At 50.5% G+C, this 15,485-nt stretch overlaps 2 protein-coding genes across 5 annotated transcripts; both read right to left on the bottom strand.

Annotated features, from left to right (window-relative positions):
- Positions 1-991: 991 nt before the first annotated feature.
- On the bottom strand, positions 992-1,973 carry S100A8 (S100 calcium binding protein A8). Its single transcript, NM_001113725.2, is given in 3 exon segments — positions 992-1,190; positions 1,341-1,503; positions 1,940-1,973. Coding segments are annotated over 2 exon segments (270 nt in total). The 5' UTR covers positions 1,482-1,503; positions 1,940-1,973; the 3' UTR covers positions 992-1,061.
- Positions 1,974-7,412: 5,439 nt separating this feature from the next.
- LOC786371 (protein S100-A15A) lies at positions 7,413-12,327 on the bottom strand. Of its 4 annotated transcripts, none has more exons than XM_010802984.4 (4): positions 12,221-12,327; positions 10,766-10,989; positions 9,692-9,832; positions 7,413-8,535 (listed from the first exon to the last, which is right to left on the bottom strand). In XM_010802984.4, exons 2-4 carry the CDS (start codon positions 10,913-10,915, stop codon positions 8,359-8,361), a joined length of 468 nt encoding a protein of 155 aa, XP_010801286.1. In that variant the 5' UTR covers positions 10,916-10,989; positions 12,221-12,327; the 3' UTR covers positions 7,413-8,358. The 4 variants fall into 4 exon arrangements, with proteins under 4 accessions (XP_010801286.1, XP_015318027.1, XP_002686049.1 ...); XM_015462541.3 differs by having other exon boundaries at positions 10,766-10,926; XM_002686003.6 differs by lacking the exon at positions 9,692-9,832 and having other exon boundaries at positions 12,221-12,326.
- Between the last annotated feature and the right edge of the window lie 3,158 nt (positions 12,328-15,485).

Here is a 15,485-nt window from a genome sequence, read left to right as displayed (position 1 = left end):
GTAATGACGGGGAGATTATTTTAGATAAGTCACTGATTATCGAAGCATTCACCCCACAGGAAAACAATTGAATACCTTATTCTTCACATTGTGTTTTATTAATGTATTAGCCTATCTGGACTTTCCTTTATTTTTTAGTATCTATTTATTTATTTCACCGTGTTGAGTCTCAGTTGGAGTTCCAGGCCTTCTCGCTAGCTGTGGCTCGGGGGCTCTAGAGAGGATGGGCTCAGTCGTTGTGGTGCGTGGGCTTAGTTGCCCTGCAGCAGGTGTTATCTGCTGGACCAGGGATCAAATCCATGTCTCCTGCATTGGAAGGCAAATTCTTAACCACTGGGCCACCAGGGAAGTCCTTTCTTTATTATTGAATAAAGTTAAGAGGTTGGAAATGGAGAGAGAAGGAAAGCTTCCTAAACCTCTTTAGAAGAAATTACAAGTGCGGAGGCCAGGGGGCTTATTAGTGTTACTTAATGTAACATCCACCTAAAGTCACACCACAGCATAGAATTACTCTCTCTCTCTCCCTGTCTCTCTCTCTCTCATACACACACACACACACACACACACACACACACACACACACACACTTCTACATAGCTATCTCCCTAACTTCCTAAAAGTCACATCTAAGACATTTTGCTGGAAATTAAAATTTAGAGAATACTCTGAGTTTTCTTTATGTCACCCTGTTCTCAAATCACCCATGTCATATATCACGCATATCACTCATACTACAACTATAACATCTTGGACTTTCTAGAATCCTTAAATCCTGGAACTCAGGACTCAGGATTGTGCGGCTGGAAAGGCTCAGGAATCGCCTGGGAAGAACACAGGGAGGAGAGCAGACTGGTGGCAAGCACAGAGGGCTGCTGATAGATGGGTAGCGGGGGCAACACAGGTTCGTTTCTCTTCCTTTGGGTTTTCCAACCCTCCCTCCACCCCCACAGGAGCCTCATTCCACAAACAGAAAGCGCAATCAGGAGAGACCTGAGGTATCAACTATTTTATTACTCTGCAGGCACAAGTCCAGGGGCCTAGCCCCAGGCCCAATAGCTCTGCTATTCTTTGTGAATTTCTTCATGGGCTTCCAGGCCCACCTTTATCACCAGCACGAGGAACTCCTCGAAGTTAATTCCACCATCCTGATTGATGTCCAACTCTTTGAACCAAGTGTCCGCATCCTTTTTCTGTGAAGATTGGAGAGAGAGAAGTCAGAGGGTAAAGATCTCAGGGAAGCTGAGGTATGGCTGTCTGTTCAGAGCCACGCAGGTGATCAGTGACCCAGGGCTTCATCAAAGCCAGGCCGAGAACCCCAACCACACCCAGTTCCTCCTCACCTTCATAAATTTAGGACACTCTGTCTCTAACAGTTGCTTCAAGTCATCCCTATAGACGGCGTGGTAATTCCCTTTTTTCAGGGAGTACTTGTGGTAGACGTCAATCAGGGAGTTAATGGCACACTCCAGATCCGTCAGCATGGTGTCCAAGGATTTGCCCCACCTGGAAGACGGAGCACCCGGGCAAGCCCGAAGTGGGCAAGGTGCCTGTGGGGACACTCAGGAAGCTCCTTCCCCAGGGGATGGCTTTGCCTTGGATGACACCATCCAAGTAGCTAAAGCCAGCAGAGGGCTATGGCTACAAGGGGAAGGGGTGGGATGATGTAGATGAGGGTGTGGGAGGCGGCAGGGTACCCAAGCACACACAGTGCCTGCCAGCTCTCCCCATGGCCTCATCCTCTGCCCAGGAAGGGCCCAAACGTGCCCTCACTCAAAAGTCCTAGAGCCCTCGGCCCCTTCTTCAACCCCAGGCTCATGTTCCTCTGGACCCTGTCCAGATACCAGCGAGCTTTCTCTCCCCTCCTCTGAGAAGGCTGCTGCACTCCTCAGCCCACCCCAGGGGAAGCCCTCAGTGACGGACAGACCACAGTTCCACTTACCAGGTCTCCCCAAAACAGAGTTGCCAAAAGACATGCAGGGCTCAGTGTCGGCTCCCTTTTATAGCAGCCAGGATTGGCCAGCTGCCCAGGGCCTCGGGCCACTCAGAGGCAGCTACTCCCTTCCAGTGTTGCTACAGCCTCAAGTTTCCCAACAAGGAGAATGGGGCAATCACCGTGCAGAATGAAAAGTCCTGAGGGGGAGCACAGGAAAGGTAGAAGGAGGAAGGCAAGTGCCAGGCAGTGATGCCCAGGAGGAGAAGCCAGGAAGAGGGCATGGTAAAGATTCTGCCTGTGGGCTGCTAGCGTCCCCTGGCACGGCCAACCATGGAAGCTCACTCCTAAGTCCCTCCCACTGTTGCTGTGGTTATTTGCAAGGCTTCTCTGTGCATCTCGGAAATAGAACTGAAGTTGAATGCCTCATTTTAAGTGCATGCACATAAGCTCATTCCTCCACAGCATTCATCACATTGTCAAAAGGGTCCAAAGGCCTCCAACAGGTTAAGAACACTTGTCCTAGTTGCTGGGTTTTTAGTAACGGAAGGTGGAGTATTTCCATTATTGTTGTTATGTGTGTGGCTGGACTCAGTGGGGATGTGGGCTGCTAAGCGTTAAGTCCATTTCTCTGCTGCTGTCCCCACACCTTCACAACACCTCTGTTCTGTGAGGCTGGGGTGGGGTGGCACTGTGTCCCAGGAGATGGACTCTGGCTTGGGGTCCCCCTACGAGCATGAGGCACTGAGCCACCGCATAAACAGCAGGGACCCTTCCATCCTCTCTGGAGTGATTATGTGCCTGTGACCCCAGGAGTCTGGGCTATAGAGGAAAACAACTCTGTGGGGGTGGGGAAGGAGGGCACTTTTGGAGAAGGCAGAAATGCTTCAACCCTAGGAGGTGGGCAATTCCCCCAGGATTTCAGGAGGAGTGAGTACTTCCCCCCAACCCGGGTTCCAGTGCTGAAGATTTGTGATCATTTCTCTTGTACAGAGTACTTGACATTCGTGTAACCTATTCAGACCCTCAGAACATGCCTATCAGAAAGTCGGGGCACAGAGCCCCCTCAATCTATACACACGGAAGCCGAGACCTAGAAAGGTGAAGCGGTTCACACAGTTTCGCAGTGCAGATGTGTCAGAGCGCAGACAGGATCCCAGGCTCCAGGGCATGATCTGACAAGAACATGACTCTGCTGAGAAAGCCCCTCCCATCTCTCCATCCTTCATACATTGAACCAATATTTTCCTTATGCTTCTCCAAGACCTAAGCCATCATCGCCTCCTAGAGGAAGCAGATGGGATTAGCCTCTCTCTACTTCATGTTCCTGCAGCCCTTTGGGCTTTATTCTGTCATTAACTTTGTAGCTGGGTGACCTTGGGCTAATTACTTACCCTCTCTGTGCTTTAGTTAGCTCAATTATTAAACAGAGATTACAATAAAGTCTACCTCCAACCTACAGTACAGAATATTTGCAAATCATATATATGAGAAAGGGTTAATATCCAGAATACAGAAAGAACTCCTACAACTCAACTCCAAAAGAAAACAAATAACCCAATGAAAACTGAGGTGGGAGGGAGGTTCAGGATGGAGGGGATATATGTATATATGTATACATCTACTGCCAACAAAAACAGAAAATAACAAGTCTCGAAAAGGACGTGGGCACTGCTGGTAGGAATGTAAAGTAGTGAAGCCCCTGAGGGAAAATAATAGAGTGGTTCCTCAAAAAATTAAAAACCAAATTACCGTTTGATGCAGCAATTCCACTTCTGGGTATATACCCAAAATAATTGAAAGCAGAGTCTCAAAAAGATATTTGTACCCTCATGTTCACAGAAGCGTTATTCACAACAGCCAAAATGTGGAAGCAACCCGAGTGTCCATCCACAGATGAATGGATAAATAAATGTGGTGTGTACATACAATGGAATATTATTCAGCCTTTAAAAAGGAAGAAAAATCTTGACACATGATACAACATGGGTGAACCATGAGGATAGACAGTGAAGTAAGACATTCAAAAAGACCAGTATCTCCATTTATATGAGGTACCTGGAGTAGCTGAACTCATAGAAACAGAAGTAGAGTGGTGGTTTCCAAGGTCTAGGAGGAGGGGGCTGTGGGGGTAATTATTTATTGGGTACAGAGTTTCAGTTCCAAGATGATGAGCGTTTTGGAGACCAGATGCACAACAAAGGGAATACATTTAACACGACTGAACTGGACACTTAAAGACTGGTTAGGATGGTAAATTTTATGTTAGAGATACATATATATATATGACTTCCCTGGTGGTTCAGATGGTTAAGCGTCTGTCTACAATGCAGGAGACCCGGGTTCAATCCCTGGGTCGGGAAGATCCCCTAGAAAAGGAAATGGCACCCCACTCCAGTACTCTTGCCTGGAAAATCCTATGGATGGAGGAGCCTGGTAGGCTACAGTCCATGGGGTCGCAAAGAGTCGGACACAACTGAGTGACTTCACTTTCACTTTCATATTTATATAGCTCAGTCGTGTCCGACTCTTTGTGACCCCATGGATTGTAGCCCAGCAGGCTCCTCTGTCCATGGAATTTTTCAGGCAGGAATACTAGAGTGGGTTGCCATTTCCTACTCCAAGGTTATATAAATATATAAATATATATAACCACAATTTAAATATTTTAAAATCCTAAATGCTTCCACTCCCCCAAAATAAAATCTGCCTGATAGTGTCGTTGTGAGCATTAAAAATAGATGCAAAATATTTATGACTTGTGGGCTTTTATTAATCGATATTATATTTTAATTAAAAGTTTCTACACAAAAAAACACGTGAGGCTTTTAAAGCAGCACATAGTAAGCCAGCACTGTGTAAGCGTACACAGTGATCACTGCCCCGTCGATAAGTCCGACTCCCCAGCTGGGCTGTGAACCCTTGAGGACCCAGACTGGGTCACCTGTGTCTGCCTCCCTGGGACCCAGCTCAGTGTCAGCTATACACTATAACAGCAACGACAATCAACAAGAACAAACAATAGCAAAATAATGATTGGTATTTATTGGGCTCTTACCATGTGCCAGGAACCACTGTCATTGTTTAAGAGCTTTATTTACATCAATCCATTTAACCCTCATATAATCCAATGAAGTATGTTCTATCATAATTTCCACTTTACAGATGAGGGAACTGAGGCCCATAGAGACACAACGTTCAGAGCCTCAAATGACCTGGGTGACATGACCTACTGTGACATCATCCATTTCCTGCACTTGACTGGAATACCTCTCTGCCAATAAAGTGCTTCTCATCCTTCCTGACCCAGTCCAGGCACCATCTGCTCTGGTCCATTGCTGACTCTCTGTCCCCCACCTCTATCAACGCTGAGTGAATCCTCACCTCCATGCTACCAAGCTCTTCTGCATCACGCATTTGCTCTGCTATATTGGAGTTCATCTGTTTATTGCCTGTCTTTTCTTTGAGACTAAAGGCCCCTTTAGAGCAGAAACCCCATCATATCCTGGGGTCTGGTACATACTAGGTACTCAATTAATACTTACTGAGGGAATAAATGAATGAAGAATTGAACACTTGACCAAGCCCTTATCCCAGGCAGAAATTCCCTTTATCATACCCAGCCACTTTAAATTATAGTGTTTTGGGAACAAAGGAGGATATAGACCCACCCACCAAATACAGTCTGCCTTCCTTGATAGTCAACCTCCTGATAGGAAAATAGGGCTGTTTATGACGTCAAATATGACAAGTTTTCAACCAATGATCAAGCACTCGACACCTACCTTCGGTTGTCCAGGCCCACTTCTCAATGACCTGCACAATCACATCTTAGCCCAAACAGCACATCATATTTTCAGAGTGTTTTTGCATCCACTAACTCATCTGATAGCACTGTGAAGTGGACATCACAGATATAACTCTCCCTGGGTGACAGATGAGGAAACTGAGGCCTGAGGTCCTACGGGCTTTGTTTTGGTGCTTACATGCCAAAAGCACACTTTAGAACAAGCTGGCTTCTTCTGAGATTCTTCTTCGGGTTTGTTCACTAGCCCAGGATGGCATTCACGCTGACCTCTCTCAAGGAGGGTGATGGCGAGATTGACGGAGATGATGTTTTTCCAGGCCCCGACCCCTCAGGAGATGCCTGCCTTGAAGCCACTCCTGAGAACATCCGGGTGGAAACAGCTTCCTTTATCCAGAAAGGACAGAAAACAGGCCCCAGGTCCAGTGAGGGAATCATAAACCGTGATCCCCTCCAGCATCGGGTGCTTGTCAGTGGAGCCTGCTGGTCAGCAAGGCCATGAAACATCGCCCCAGAAAAGCTCTCCCTGGACAGGCAGCCTTGGGGGCTTCCGGGAGAGCAGGAGCCAGGCTGAGCTGACCCGGAAGGAGATAGTGTCAGGAATTGGGCAAGCACAAGGGGAAAAAGGTAGCGCCTGTAATCAGACTGGAGGACATGGGGCAACCTGGGGGAACGGAACTTAGTCCTGTTTACAGGAAAGAGCTCAGTCTTGGCTGTGTGTCTCAACACCAGGCCCAAGCCCGTGGCTAAGGAAATGAGGACAGAGCATGCAGGGCCGGTGGAGAAACCCCCAGGAAGGGACAGGAGGGCTGGGCTGAGCCGCCGCTTTGTAATCAAATGCCTGTGCAACCCAGTACATTTCAGGTGAGACAGGCAGGGAGGATCCACCTGGGCCTGGGGCAAGGGTGGCCTGCGTCACCCTGCCAACTGTCTCCCAGTCTCTGGATGTGACTAAGGGCCTGCACGAGGCAACGTAGACCCCGGTCATGGGATTCCAGCCCACAGGCCCCACTCCTGCACAGCCCCAGCTCCACTCTGTGTGCTGACGTTAGGCCATGTCACAGAGATGACAGGACGGGGTCCCTGTCTTGGAGGAGGATACAGACAGCCACACATAACCTCAGTGCAGCAGGATAAGCACTTCCACAGGGGAGGTCCAGAGGGAAAGTGGGGCCAGTGGCACTGACCCCTAGATGATGAGAATTGAAGATCAGCCAGTATGTGAACGTGGCGTCCACGGAGGGCCTGCTTCTGAGCGCCACTGATCAGGAACAAAGGCCTCCAGTTTGGCCTGCAGGGCGCTGCTCCCCATGTTTGGTTCACAGGTCCAGTTGGCAGAGGGAACCAAACCAAGTCCTTTAAATAACTTGATTGGGGTATCCAATCACCTGCATAGGGGTGCAGAAAATTACCCATCACTCCTTCAAATAACTCATTGTTTCTATCACAGTGCACTCAGGACATGGATTCTCAGACCATCCTCAGAGAAGAAACCCACCAAGATGGACCCAGCAGGACCTAAAGGCAGACGAGACCCTCCCCCAAGAGACTGTGCATCAGCTTCCTGGGCTTCCAGGGAGAGACAAAAACAAACAACACAGAGAGAGGGCAGGGGCAGGTCTGAGCTGGGAGGGATGAGGGAGTCACAAATAGCCCAGAGTCAGAACAACACCCATATCCATCATCATTTATTTATTAACAAAAACAAAACCAAACCCTCCTCTCCCCAGGAAGCTTTCCCTGATTGATAGTCACCCACATTCCATTCATCAGTCTTCTCATTGACAGGCTGCATTGCCAACTTTGAGTTTGACCCATCTCTGACTCAATGTCTGGAAAACCCACCTCACAATCTTCCCTCACCGACTGGCCATGGACCTGCCACCCATGTCAATTACCAGCATCATCTTCCCCACCCTGTCCTGGGCCCTTCCCAGTCCCGGCTGCTCCGCCTTTATTGGGGCTCTCTTTTGAAGCTGGGAGAACTTCTTCCCTCGTGGCTCCTGTCCAATCAGGTATGTGTAGTGAATGAGTGACCAGAACATCAGTGGTGAGGCCTGGCTTCCTTGTCAGAGAGCTGACTCCCCGAGAGAAGAGACTCCACCCTCTCGGACAAAAAGCTGGGGGTAATGGCTGTCTCCCTGCTCAGACAGGGGTGCCTGGGGGCAGGGGCTGTCTCCCCACTCAGACAGGGGTGCCTGGGGGCAGGGGCTATCTCCCCACTCAGACAGGGGCTCCTGGGGCAGGGGCTGTCTCCCCACTCAGACAGGGGCTCCTGGGGGCAAGGGCTGTCTCCCCATTCAGACAGGGGTTCCTGGGGGCAGGGGCTGTCTCCTCATTCAGACAGGGGCTCCTGGGGCAGGGCTGACTCCTCCCCCAGACAGGGGCTCCTGGGGCACAGACTACCCAAAATGACTGATCCTCAGAGTAGGACCAAATCTTTCTTTCTGAGCCCAAAGCAGATCCACGGAACCAGGATCTGAGCAACATCCAGAAGTCTTTACAAAGTTGCTTTATTCTCTTCCCTCACAGCGTTCACTGCACACACACACACACACAGCTCTGTCTTCAGCTGCCCACAGCTAGGTCACACCTGCTCCCTAGGCAGGCCCCCGCACCCCCCCTAATAGAGGCTGTGCTGGGTGCAGTAATGGGCACACAGCTGCCGGTGGTACTGCAAGTGGTAGTCCTTCACCAGCTTGCCCAAGATGTAGAGGAACTCCTCAAAGCAGATCTGGTTGTCCTGGTTCTTGTCTGCCGCCCGGAACAACTGTGTGATGTAGTACGGCTCCTTCCGGCCCTGAGGAGTAAGCAGAGGGTCAACCATGCACCCCAGCACCACCCTGCAGTGAAGGCCAGGCGCTCCTCGGCCTGCTGGTGGGAGGACAGGGGCAGTCGGTGGGAGAGTGTGGCCTGGCCCTGTCTGGAGGGGGTTTGCAGGAGACAACTCCTCATTCAGTCAGTGCCCAGGACCCTCTGTGCTGCAGAATGTTCAGGCAGCAGTGTCGGGGGCACCTCAGCTAACTGGACCTGGGGCTGCGTGGGAGACAGAGAGTACAGGCAGGGCTCCATGTGCTGGTTGACTGGGCACGCCCAACACAATTCACCTTTGCCCATCATCAGGGGCTCTGGGCTAAGTCGGTTCAGTCATATCTGACTCTGTGCAACCCCATGGACGATAACCCGCCAGGCTCCTCTGTCCATGGGGATTCTCCAGGCAAGAACACTGGAGTGGGTTGCCATGCCCTCCTCCAGGGGATCTTCCCAACCCAGGGACTGAACCCGGGTCCCTTGCATGGGCAGGCCGGGTCTTTACCACTAGCGCCACTTGCCTATCTCTCCACTAGCTAAAGTGCCAGCTCCCCTGCAGGGACAGCCCAGCCCAGGGGCGTCAGGGTAGAAGGCTATGCCTTCCTCCTCCACAGTGGGAGCCTCCAGGGCAGAGCCCCCTGCCCCTCATGTCTGCATCTCCAGAGCTACTGCTGGGCCAGCACCAGGTGGGGTCAGATATCTCCACGCAGTGTCATCTGCCTGGGAACTATTTAGGACTCTGTGCCCGTGTCACCTCCAGAAAGCACAAAAGACGGGGAAGGCCAGAGCTAGGGGCCCTGGAGTTGCTGGGACGTCCCAAGTAGGCAACGCTCAGGGCTGGCATAGGGAGGAAAGGGGCATTTGAGGTGGAAGGGACAGCAGGGAGGAGTCCAGCTCAGAGGGTGGGTGCAGGCAGGAGGCTCACTGAGCAGTGGGGGTGAAGCAGGTGTCAGCAGGATTTCATTGGTGGGCACAGGAAAGCTGGGGTGAACCTCTCAGAAAGCCTCCAGGAAGGAGGTCGCTGCAATTGTCAGCAGCCATGGGCCTGGGAGCAGTCCTCATCCCTGTGGAAATTCTCCCCTTCCATCTCCCCCATGGCCCCACCATCTACTTATTGTCTTATCTCCTCCGCAAATTTGGTTGACCTGAGAAACGGGAGGCCTCCAGCCTGGGGCAGGCACGTCCGGCTTCCCTCCTCTCAGACCACGGCCCAGGCTGCTACGTTTGCCCAGTGAGTCCTCCAGTGCAGGTTCTGGGGTCCTTGCACAGCCGCATGACATTGGCAACTGGCCTTGGAAAGAAAAGGTTTTCCCAGAAACAGGGACTAGCCAGTCACCCTGGTCCCACTGCCCTGTGACTCTCGAGGCTGCACTCCAATAAACAGAGGGTGAGGCTCTCTCCTCCAACGTGTCCCAGAGGCCGGCAGGGGACATGAGATATGACCAGGGGAAGTGCCTCTCCTGGAATGGAGGGCCTTGAGTTGGGCACCACCTGAAGTACTCTGGACGTGACAGTCCAGAGACCCCGGGGCTGGGCGCCAAGGGCCAGGAGACAGATACTTCTGCCAGCTTTGCAGTCCCCAAGGAGCTGGGTAGTCACAGGGCTGGGGCTGATGACAGAGGAGAGGCACAAGCCTGAGGAGGTGGCTGAGCCCAGCCTGAATTCCAGGGCTGGGCCCCCAGGCTGCTCGGAGGGACTCTGTTGGCCTCTCAGATGGGAGAGGAAATGACATTCCCAGCCCCGCAGGTTAGCAGCAGCCACCACAGCCCAAACTGTCCTCCACTGGGACCAGGAGGTGGATGAGAGAGGCTTGGATAGACCCCAGGAGAAGGGCCTAGGGTTCAAAGGTCAGGTGTGGGGCAAGGTCGCTGACCGAACTAGCTTGTGGGCAGAGGAAGGATTTAGGTCCTTTTCTTTCCAGAAGCAGGTCAGGCAGAAGAACAAACAGGTTTGGGGTTAGGACTGAGTTTCAGGGATTAGCTGTGTTTGGTCTGGAGTGGGGCCAGGCAGAGAGTTTCAGGAGAGGGAAGGACAGAAAATAAACCCAGGCTGGGCCACGCTTCTCCCACAAAACATCCTGCCCTCCACCCTCCCACACGCCCCCTCCCCTAGCTGGAAGTGCTCCTAAGAGATGGCTTCCTGCACCTTCACCCACCCCAATCGCTTCCAGCCCCACAAGCAACCCCATACTTTATGTATCCGCACCCAGCCCCACGCACCAAGGTCTCCATGAAGCGGGGCACATTGTCCATGAGCAGAGCCTTCAGCTCCTCCAGCGACAGTGTCTCTGCATCCCCTTCCCGGGCAGCATACTCGTGGTAGCAGTGGATGATTTGGAAGAGGGATTCCTCCACTGGTGTGTCCGTCATGGTGGCTGGGCCTGGGCCCAGGATGGGGGCAACTCAGGAGATGCAGGGGGAAGCAACTGGGGACAGTGGAGAATCTGGGGGCAGGGAGCACAGCAGAGCAGGCCAGGCAGAGGCCAGGCCACAACAGGTGGGTGCTTCCTCCAGGAATCTTCTGCCCACCTGTGTAAGGGCCCCTCTCTGCCCTCCCCACCTGACCTCTTGCAAACTTGGCTCAGCCTCCCTGCCCTGCAGGAAACTGCCACAAGCTCAGGACAGGGCTCTGTCCCTTCCCCGAGCCAGCAGCCTTCCAGGAGACAGGATCTGTGTCCTGTGTCCCACTCCCAACCATGCCCTCAGCTTAGGAGCCCTCAAAATCGAGAAATCAAGGAGCCCTCAAAATCAAGAATGAGAAGAAATTAGACTCTTGGAAGCCAGATGACATATCCCAATGGAAATATTTTTAAACCCCTTGAGAAGGCAAGATACCCACTACCATAAACTATTTTGTAACACAAACAAAATATTGAGATAACTGTCCTACCCGGAACCCCAGATGTACTCAAATATTGTTTTCCTTTTGAGGCTTAATACAGACGGCACAGGGACCCCCATCTTGCTCCCACTCCTGCCCTGACTGGCCCTCTTTGAAGGGGTCTGTGTGCCATCTGCATGCCCCCGGGGCCCCCAGAGTCTCTGTGTGTGGGGCTGTTCAGTGCCCAGTGTCAGGGGCAGGCAGGGGTGCCACGGCCTCTCCCAGTCACCCCAATCCCCATCCAGGTGCTCTACATGGGTGAAGGCAGGTGCCCTCAACCCCCTGCTCCCCACTTCCTTTAGAGATGAGAGCCCTGTTTTCAGGAGACAGGGCTGTCCAATAGTATCAGCTGTCCTCCCTGGATTCTGGGCAGGTAAGATTCAGGACAACTGGTTCCAACTCTTAACAGAGTCAGCCAGGCCCTGGGCAAAGCAGTTTATGCACAGTATCCCATGCAATCCTCACAATGACCTTATAAAGTAGGCATCACGCCCCCACCCTATCTTCCTGAGGAGGAAACGAAATCCAAAAGGCCTAAGTAAATTTCTCCAAATCACACAACTGACCATTTGGAGCTGGAATCAGTCAGTGTCTTTGGGATTATAAGACATGTTTTTCTTTTGGAAGTCCTTAACCCTTTTGAGGCCACAGTATGCTATTGGGACATCCATCTACAAGACACACATCCTCCAAAATGGGTAAGAACTCCTTTCAGCTATCCTGGACCTGTGTAGGATATCCTGGACCCACACAACCCAGCCCACCCCCACAGCTCTCTCGGACCAGGCGCTGACCTGTTGCTGCTGGGGTGAGGCTGCTGCTGATCCACAGTCTTGATCTGTTTTATCCTAGAGACTCCTCAGTGCTCAGGCAAGAGGCAGTTTGAGAGCAGGGGCTCCTCTGCCAAGTCCCACATCCTGCCCATCCTCAATGCCTCCAATTATGGTAGCCAGTGCTGTGACTCTTAACTGGTTCCTCAGCAGCACGACTGAGCCTTAATTGCATTCCTGAGATGACATCACAGGACACTGCTTTCTATGATTAACTCAGTTTCAGGGACCCACCTGCCCTCAGAGCCTGATCTAAAGCATCTCAGAACCACAGAAGATCATGTTATCCATCTCCCCACCTCAGAGCTCATCATCACAGCTCCAGGGCTCATTTGGGGTCAGACACACAACTTAAATACAACTTTGGGGATGTCCTCCCACAGTTAGCAAACCCCCAAACTCCAGAGTCACGAAGCACATTCATTCATCCAACAAATATTTCTCAAGCAGTAGGCCCTCTCTAGGCAATAAAGAGTAAGACATGAGGCCAAGTCACAGGGTGGGGACGCTTGGAGGGGACAGAGTCACACACAGTCAGAGAGCACTGTGAACACTCCTAGTTTAGGGGCATAAACAGGGTACCCTGGGCACCCAAGGAGCACCTCTGCCTTCCTGGAAAGCTGAGGAAGGTTTCCTCGGGAGATGCTATTTGCCGTGGCACTTGAAAATATGGTTGCAAGGAGATGCATGGAGAACCAGGCACTCCAGACAGAGGAAAAGGCTTTGCCCAGGGGCAAAGGCTCAGGTGCATGAGAGAGAGTGGCTTGCTTGGGGGGTGAAGTCCACAGGGTATCCAATGAGCAGTTAGAAGAAACAAGACTGGAGAGGTAGGATGGAGACCAAATGTGAATGGCCCTGTGTGCCAGGCTAGAGCTGCAACTTTATCCTGCGCAAAGAAAGTAGCTGACGGGGGATTTTTAAATGGGTTGGGTGATGGGTGAGAGGTGACAGAAGTAGTAAGGACACCTTTATGACCAACCTAGATAGCATATTGAAAAGCAGAGACATTACTTTGCCAACAAAGTTCCGTCTAGTCAAGGCTATGGTTTTTCCTGTGGTCATGTATGGATGTGAGAGTTGGACTGTGAAGAAAGCTGACCTCCAAAGAATTGATGTTTTTGAACTGTGGTGTTGGAGAAGACTCTTGAGAGTCCCTTGGACTGCAAGGAGATCCAACCAGTCCATTCTAAAGGAGATCAGCCCTGGGTGTTCTTTGGAAGGAATGATGCTAAAGCTGAAACTCCAGTACTTTGGCCACCTCATGCGAAGAGTTGACTCATTGGAAAAGACTCTGATGCTGGGAGGGATTGGGGGCAGGAGGAGAAGGGGACGACAGAGGATGAGATGGCTGGATGGCATCACTGACTCGATGGAGGTGAGTTTGAGTGAACTCCAGGAGTTGGTGATGGACAGGGAGGCCTGGCCTGCTGCGATTCATGGGGTTGCAAAGAGTCAGACATGATTGAGTGACTGAACTGAACTGAACTGAACCCACTGCAAAGAGGGAGTGATCTACTCTAAAGGGGTCCTGACGTGTAAGCTTGGCCTCCATTCAGGTGCCGTCTGGCTGACAGGTTCTTGTGTGACGGGTGAACTGCCTCACCACCCCCCCACCCCGACCCCAAGCCTTCTCTCAGCCAACCCTTTCCACTTCTGTCTCACCCATGCATCTTCCATGGGAGGAGTCACACAGGCTGATGAGTAAATCTTCCAGAAGGGAGCGCCAAAGGACAGTTAATTAACCAGAGATTGTGTCTTGGCATGCCTGAAGATTTGAGAGAAAAATAGGTATATAGTTAAAGCAAAATGTTTTCCAGTTTACAGGGTGAGCCTTCATCTGACCAACTTAATGATTTCCTGAGCAAACAAGTGGTTCATCAACACACGTTTATATTTTGAAAATAAAAGCAGGGCTCAAATTTCTAAACAGTAAAACAATTTGGCAATGCCAAGCTGAAGTCACAGAGATATGTTTGATTCAGCCATCATTCTCCTGGGAATTTATTTTACAAAAGTAATCAGACAGACATTTAAAAGCAATAAATAAGAAAATATTCACAACTCTGATATCTATAGACAAGGGACAAAATAGAAGTGAAAACCTTGAAAACAACTACTTATCAAATTTCAGATGGAGATACATCCTTGGACAATCCCCACATGATAATTTGTTACTCAAAAGGAACTCCAATTTTGGCCCATGGCATGAAGTGGGTAGAAGGTCATTTGCAGCCCTCTTCACCCTGCCTTTGTTCAACTTGGGAAAAAATGGCTCTCTATACCATCGGACTACACAGTGATGACCTCCTCCCACAGCTCTGGTGTAACTATTTTGTCTTATTATTATGCTGTGGGCATCCTCTCACACTACTAATCAATGCGAGCCCGTTTTTTAATAACTGTGGAGTGATCATTTGTTTCATGCATCAAAATTTATTGTATTAATCTATTATTGGCAGACATTTAAAATACTCCAAGTCTGTCCACTTTAATCAACTTTTCCTTAATGTTGATATTTCTTCAGAATTTTGGCATCTGTGCTAGGTTCTGGGGAGAAAGGGAACAGAAGTGAATTGATATTCCCTTCCCCTGCCAGAGCCAACACTCTGTATCCACCCAAAGCCCACCACCAGAGCCACCACCCACATCTCATTACAACAAGCAAGTCCCTAAACACCAGCTGCACAGCCAACCCACACATACACACACCTGAACACAGACATCACTGCTGCAGAGAGAGCTCCCATGTACTAAACCCGAGAGGGCTACCCATGACTTCCTTCTGTGAGAGAAAAGGCCCACCCCAGCAGCCTTCCTCACCCTAATATAAAAATCAGTAGACTGCTTTACAGTGCTGCATCAGACTGCATGTGTCTAGATATTTACCTTTACCTGTGAGATTGATGCTGGCCTATGTTTTCACATTGCTGTTTAGTGAGTTTTCATTTAGATTGAAGAACTTTCTTAAGCGTTTCTTGTGAGGCAGTTCTACTGACAACAAAGTCCCTTAGTTTAGTTTGTCTGGGAAAAGAAAAAAAAGAAAAGCCTACGATCTAATGACTTCATGGGTGAATTCTACCAAACATTCAGAAAAGAATACCACCAGTGCTTCTTAAACTCTTTCAAAAAATAGAAGAAGGGGAAACACTTCCAAACTCAGTTCTTGAGCATCACCCCAATACCAAAATCAGGTAAAGATTTTACAAGAAAATAAAACTACAGGCCAATA

The sequence above is a fragment of the Bos taurus genome, chromosome 3 (assembly GCF_002263795.3).
Source record: "Bos taurus isolate L1 Dominette 01449 registration number 42190680 breed Hereford chromosome 3, ARS-UCD2.0, whole genome shotgun sequence".
Lineage (NCBI taxonomy): Eukaryota > Metazoa > Chordata > Mammalia > Artiodactyla > Bovidae > Bos > Bos taurus.
Note: the sequence above shows the minus strand (reverse complement) of the source record. Positions and strands in the feature narration are given on the sequence as shown.

Excerpts from the sequence above, each read along its gene's own strand:
- LOC786371 (XM_010802984.4), bottom strand. The coding sequence starts at position 10,915 with ATGACGGACACACCAGTGGAGGAATCCCTCTTCCAAATCATCCACTGC. Across the intron at positions 9,833-10,765 it reads CCCGCTTCATGGAGACCTTG|TTGCCAATGTCATGCGGCTG; the intron begins GTGCGTGGGGCT and ends TTCCAAGGCCAG. Across the intron at positions 8,536-9,691 it reads GGAGGCCTCCCGTTTCTCAG|GGCCGGAAGGAGCCGTACTA; the intron begins GTCAACCAAATT and ends CTTACTCCTCAG.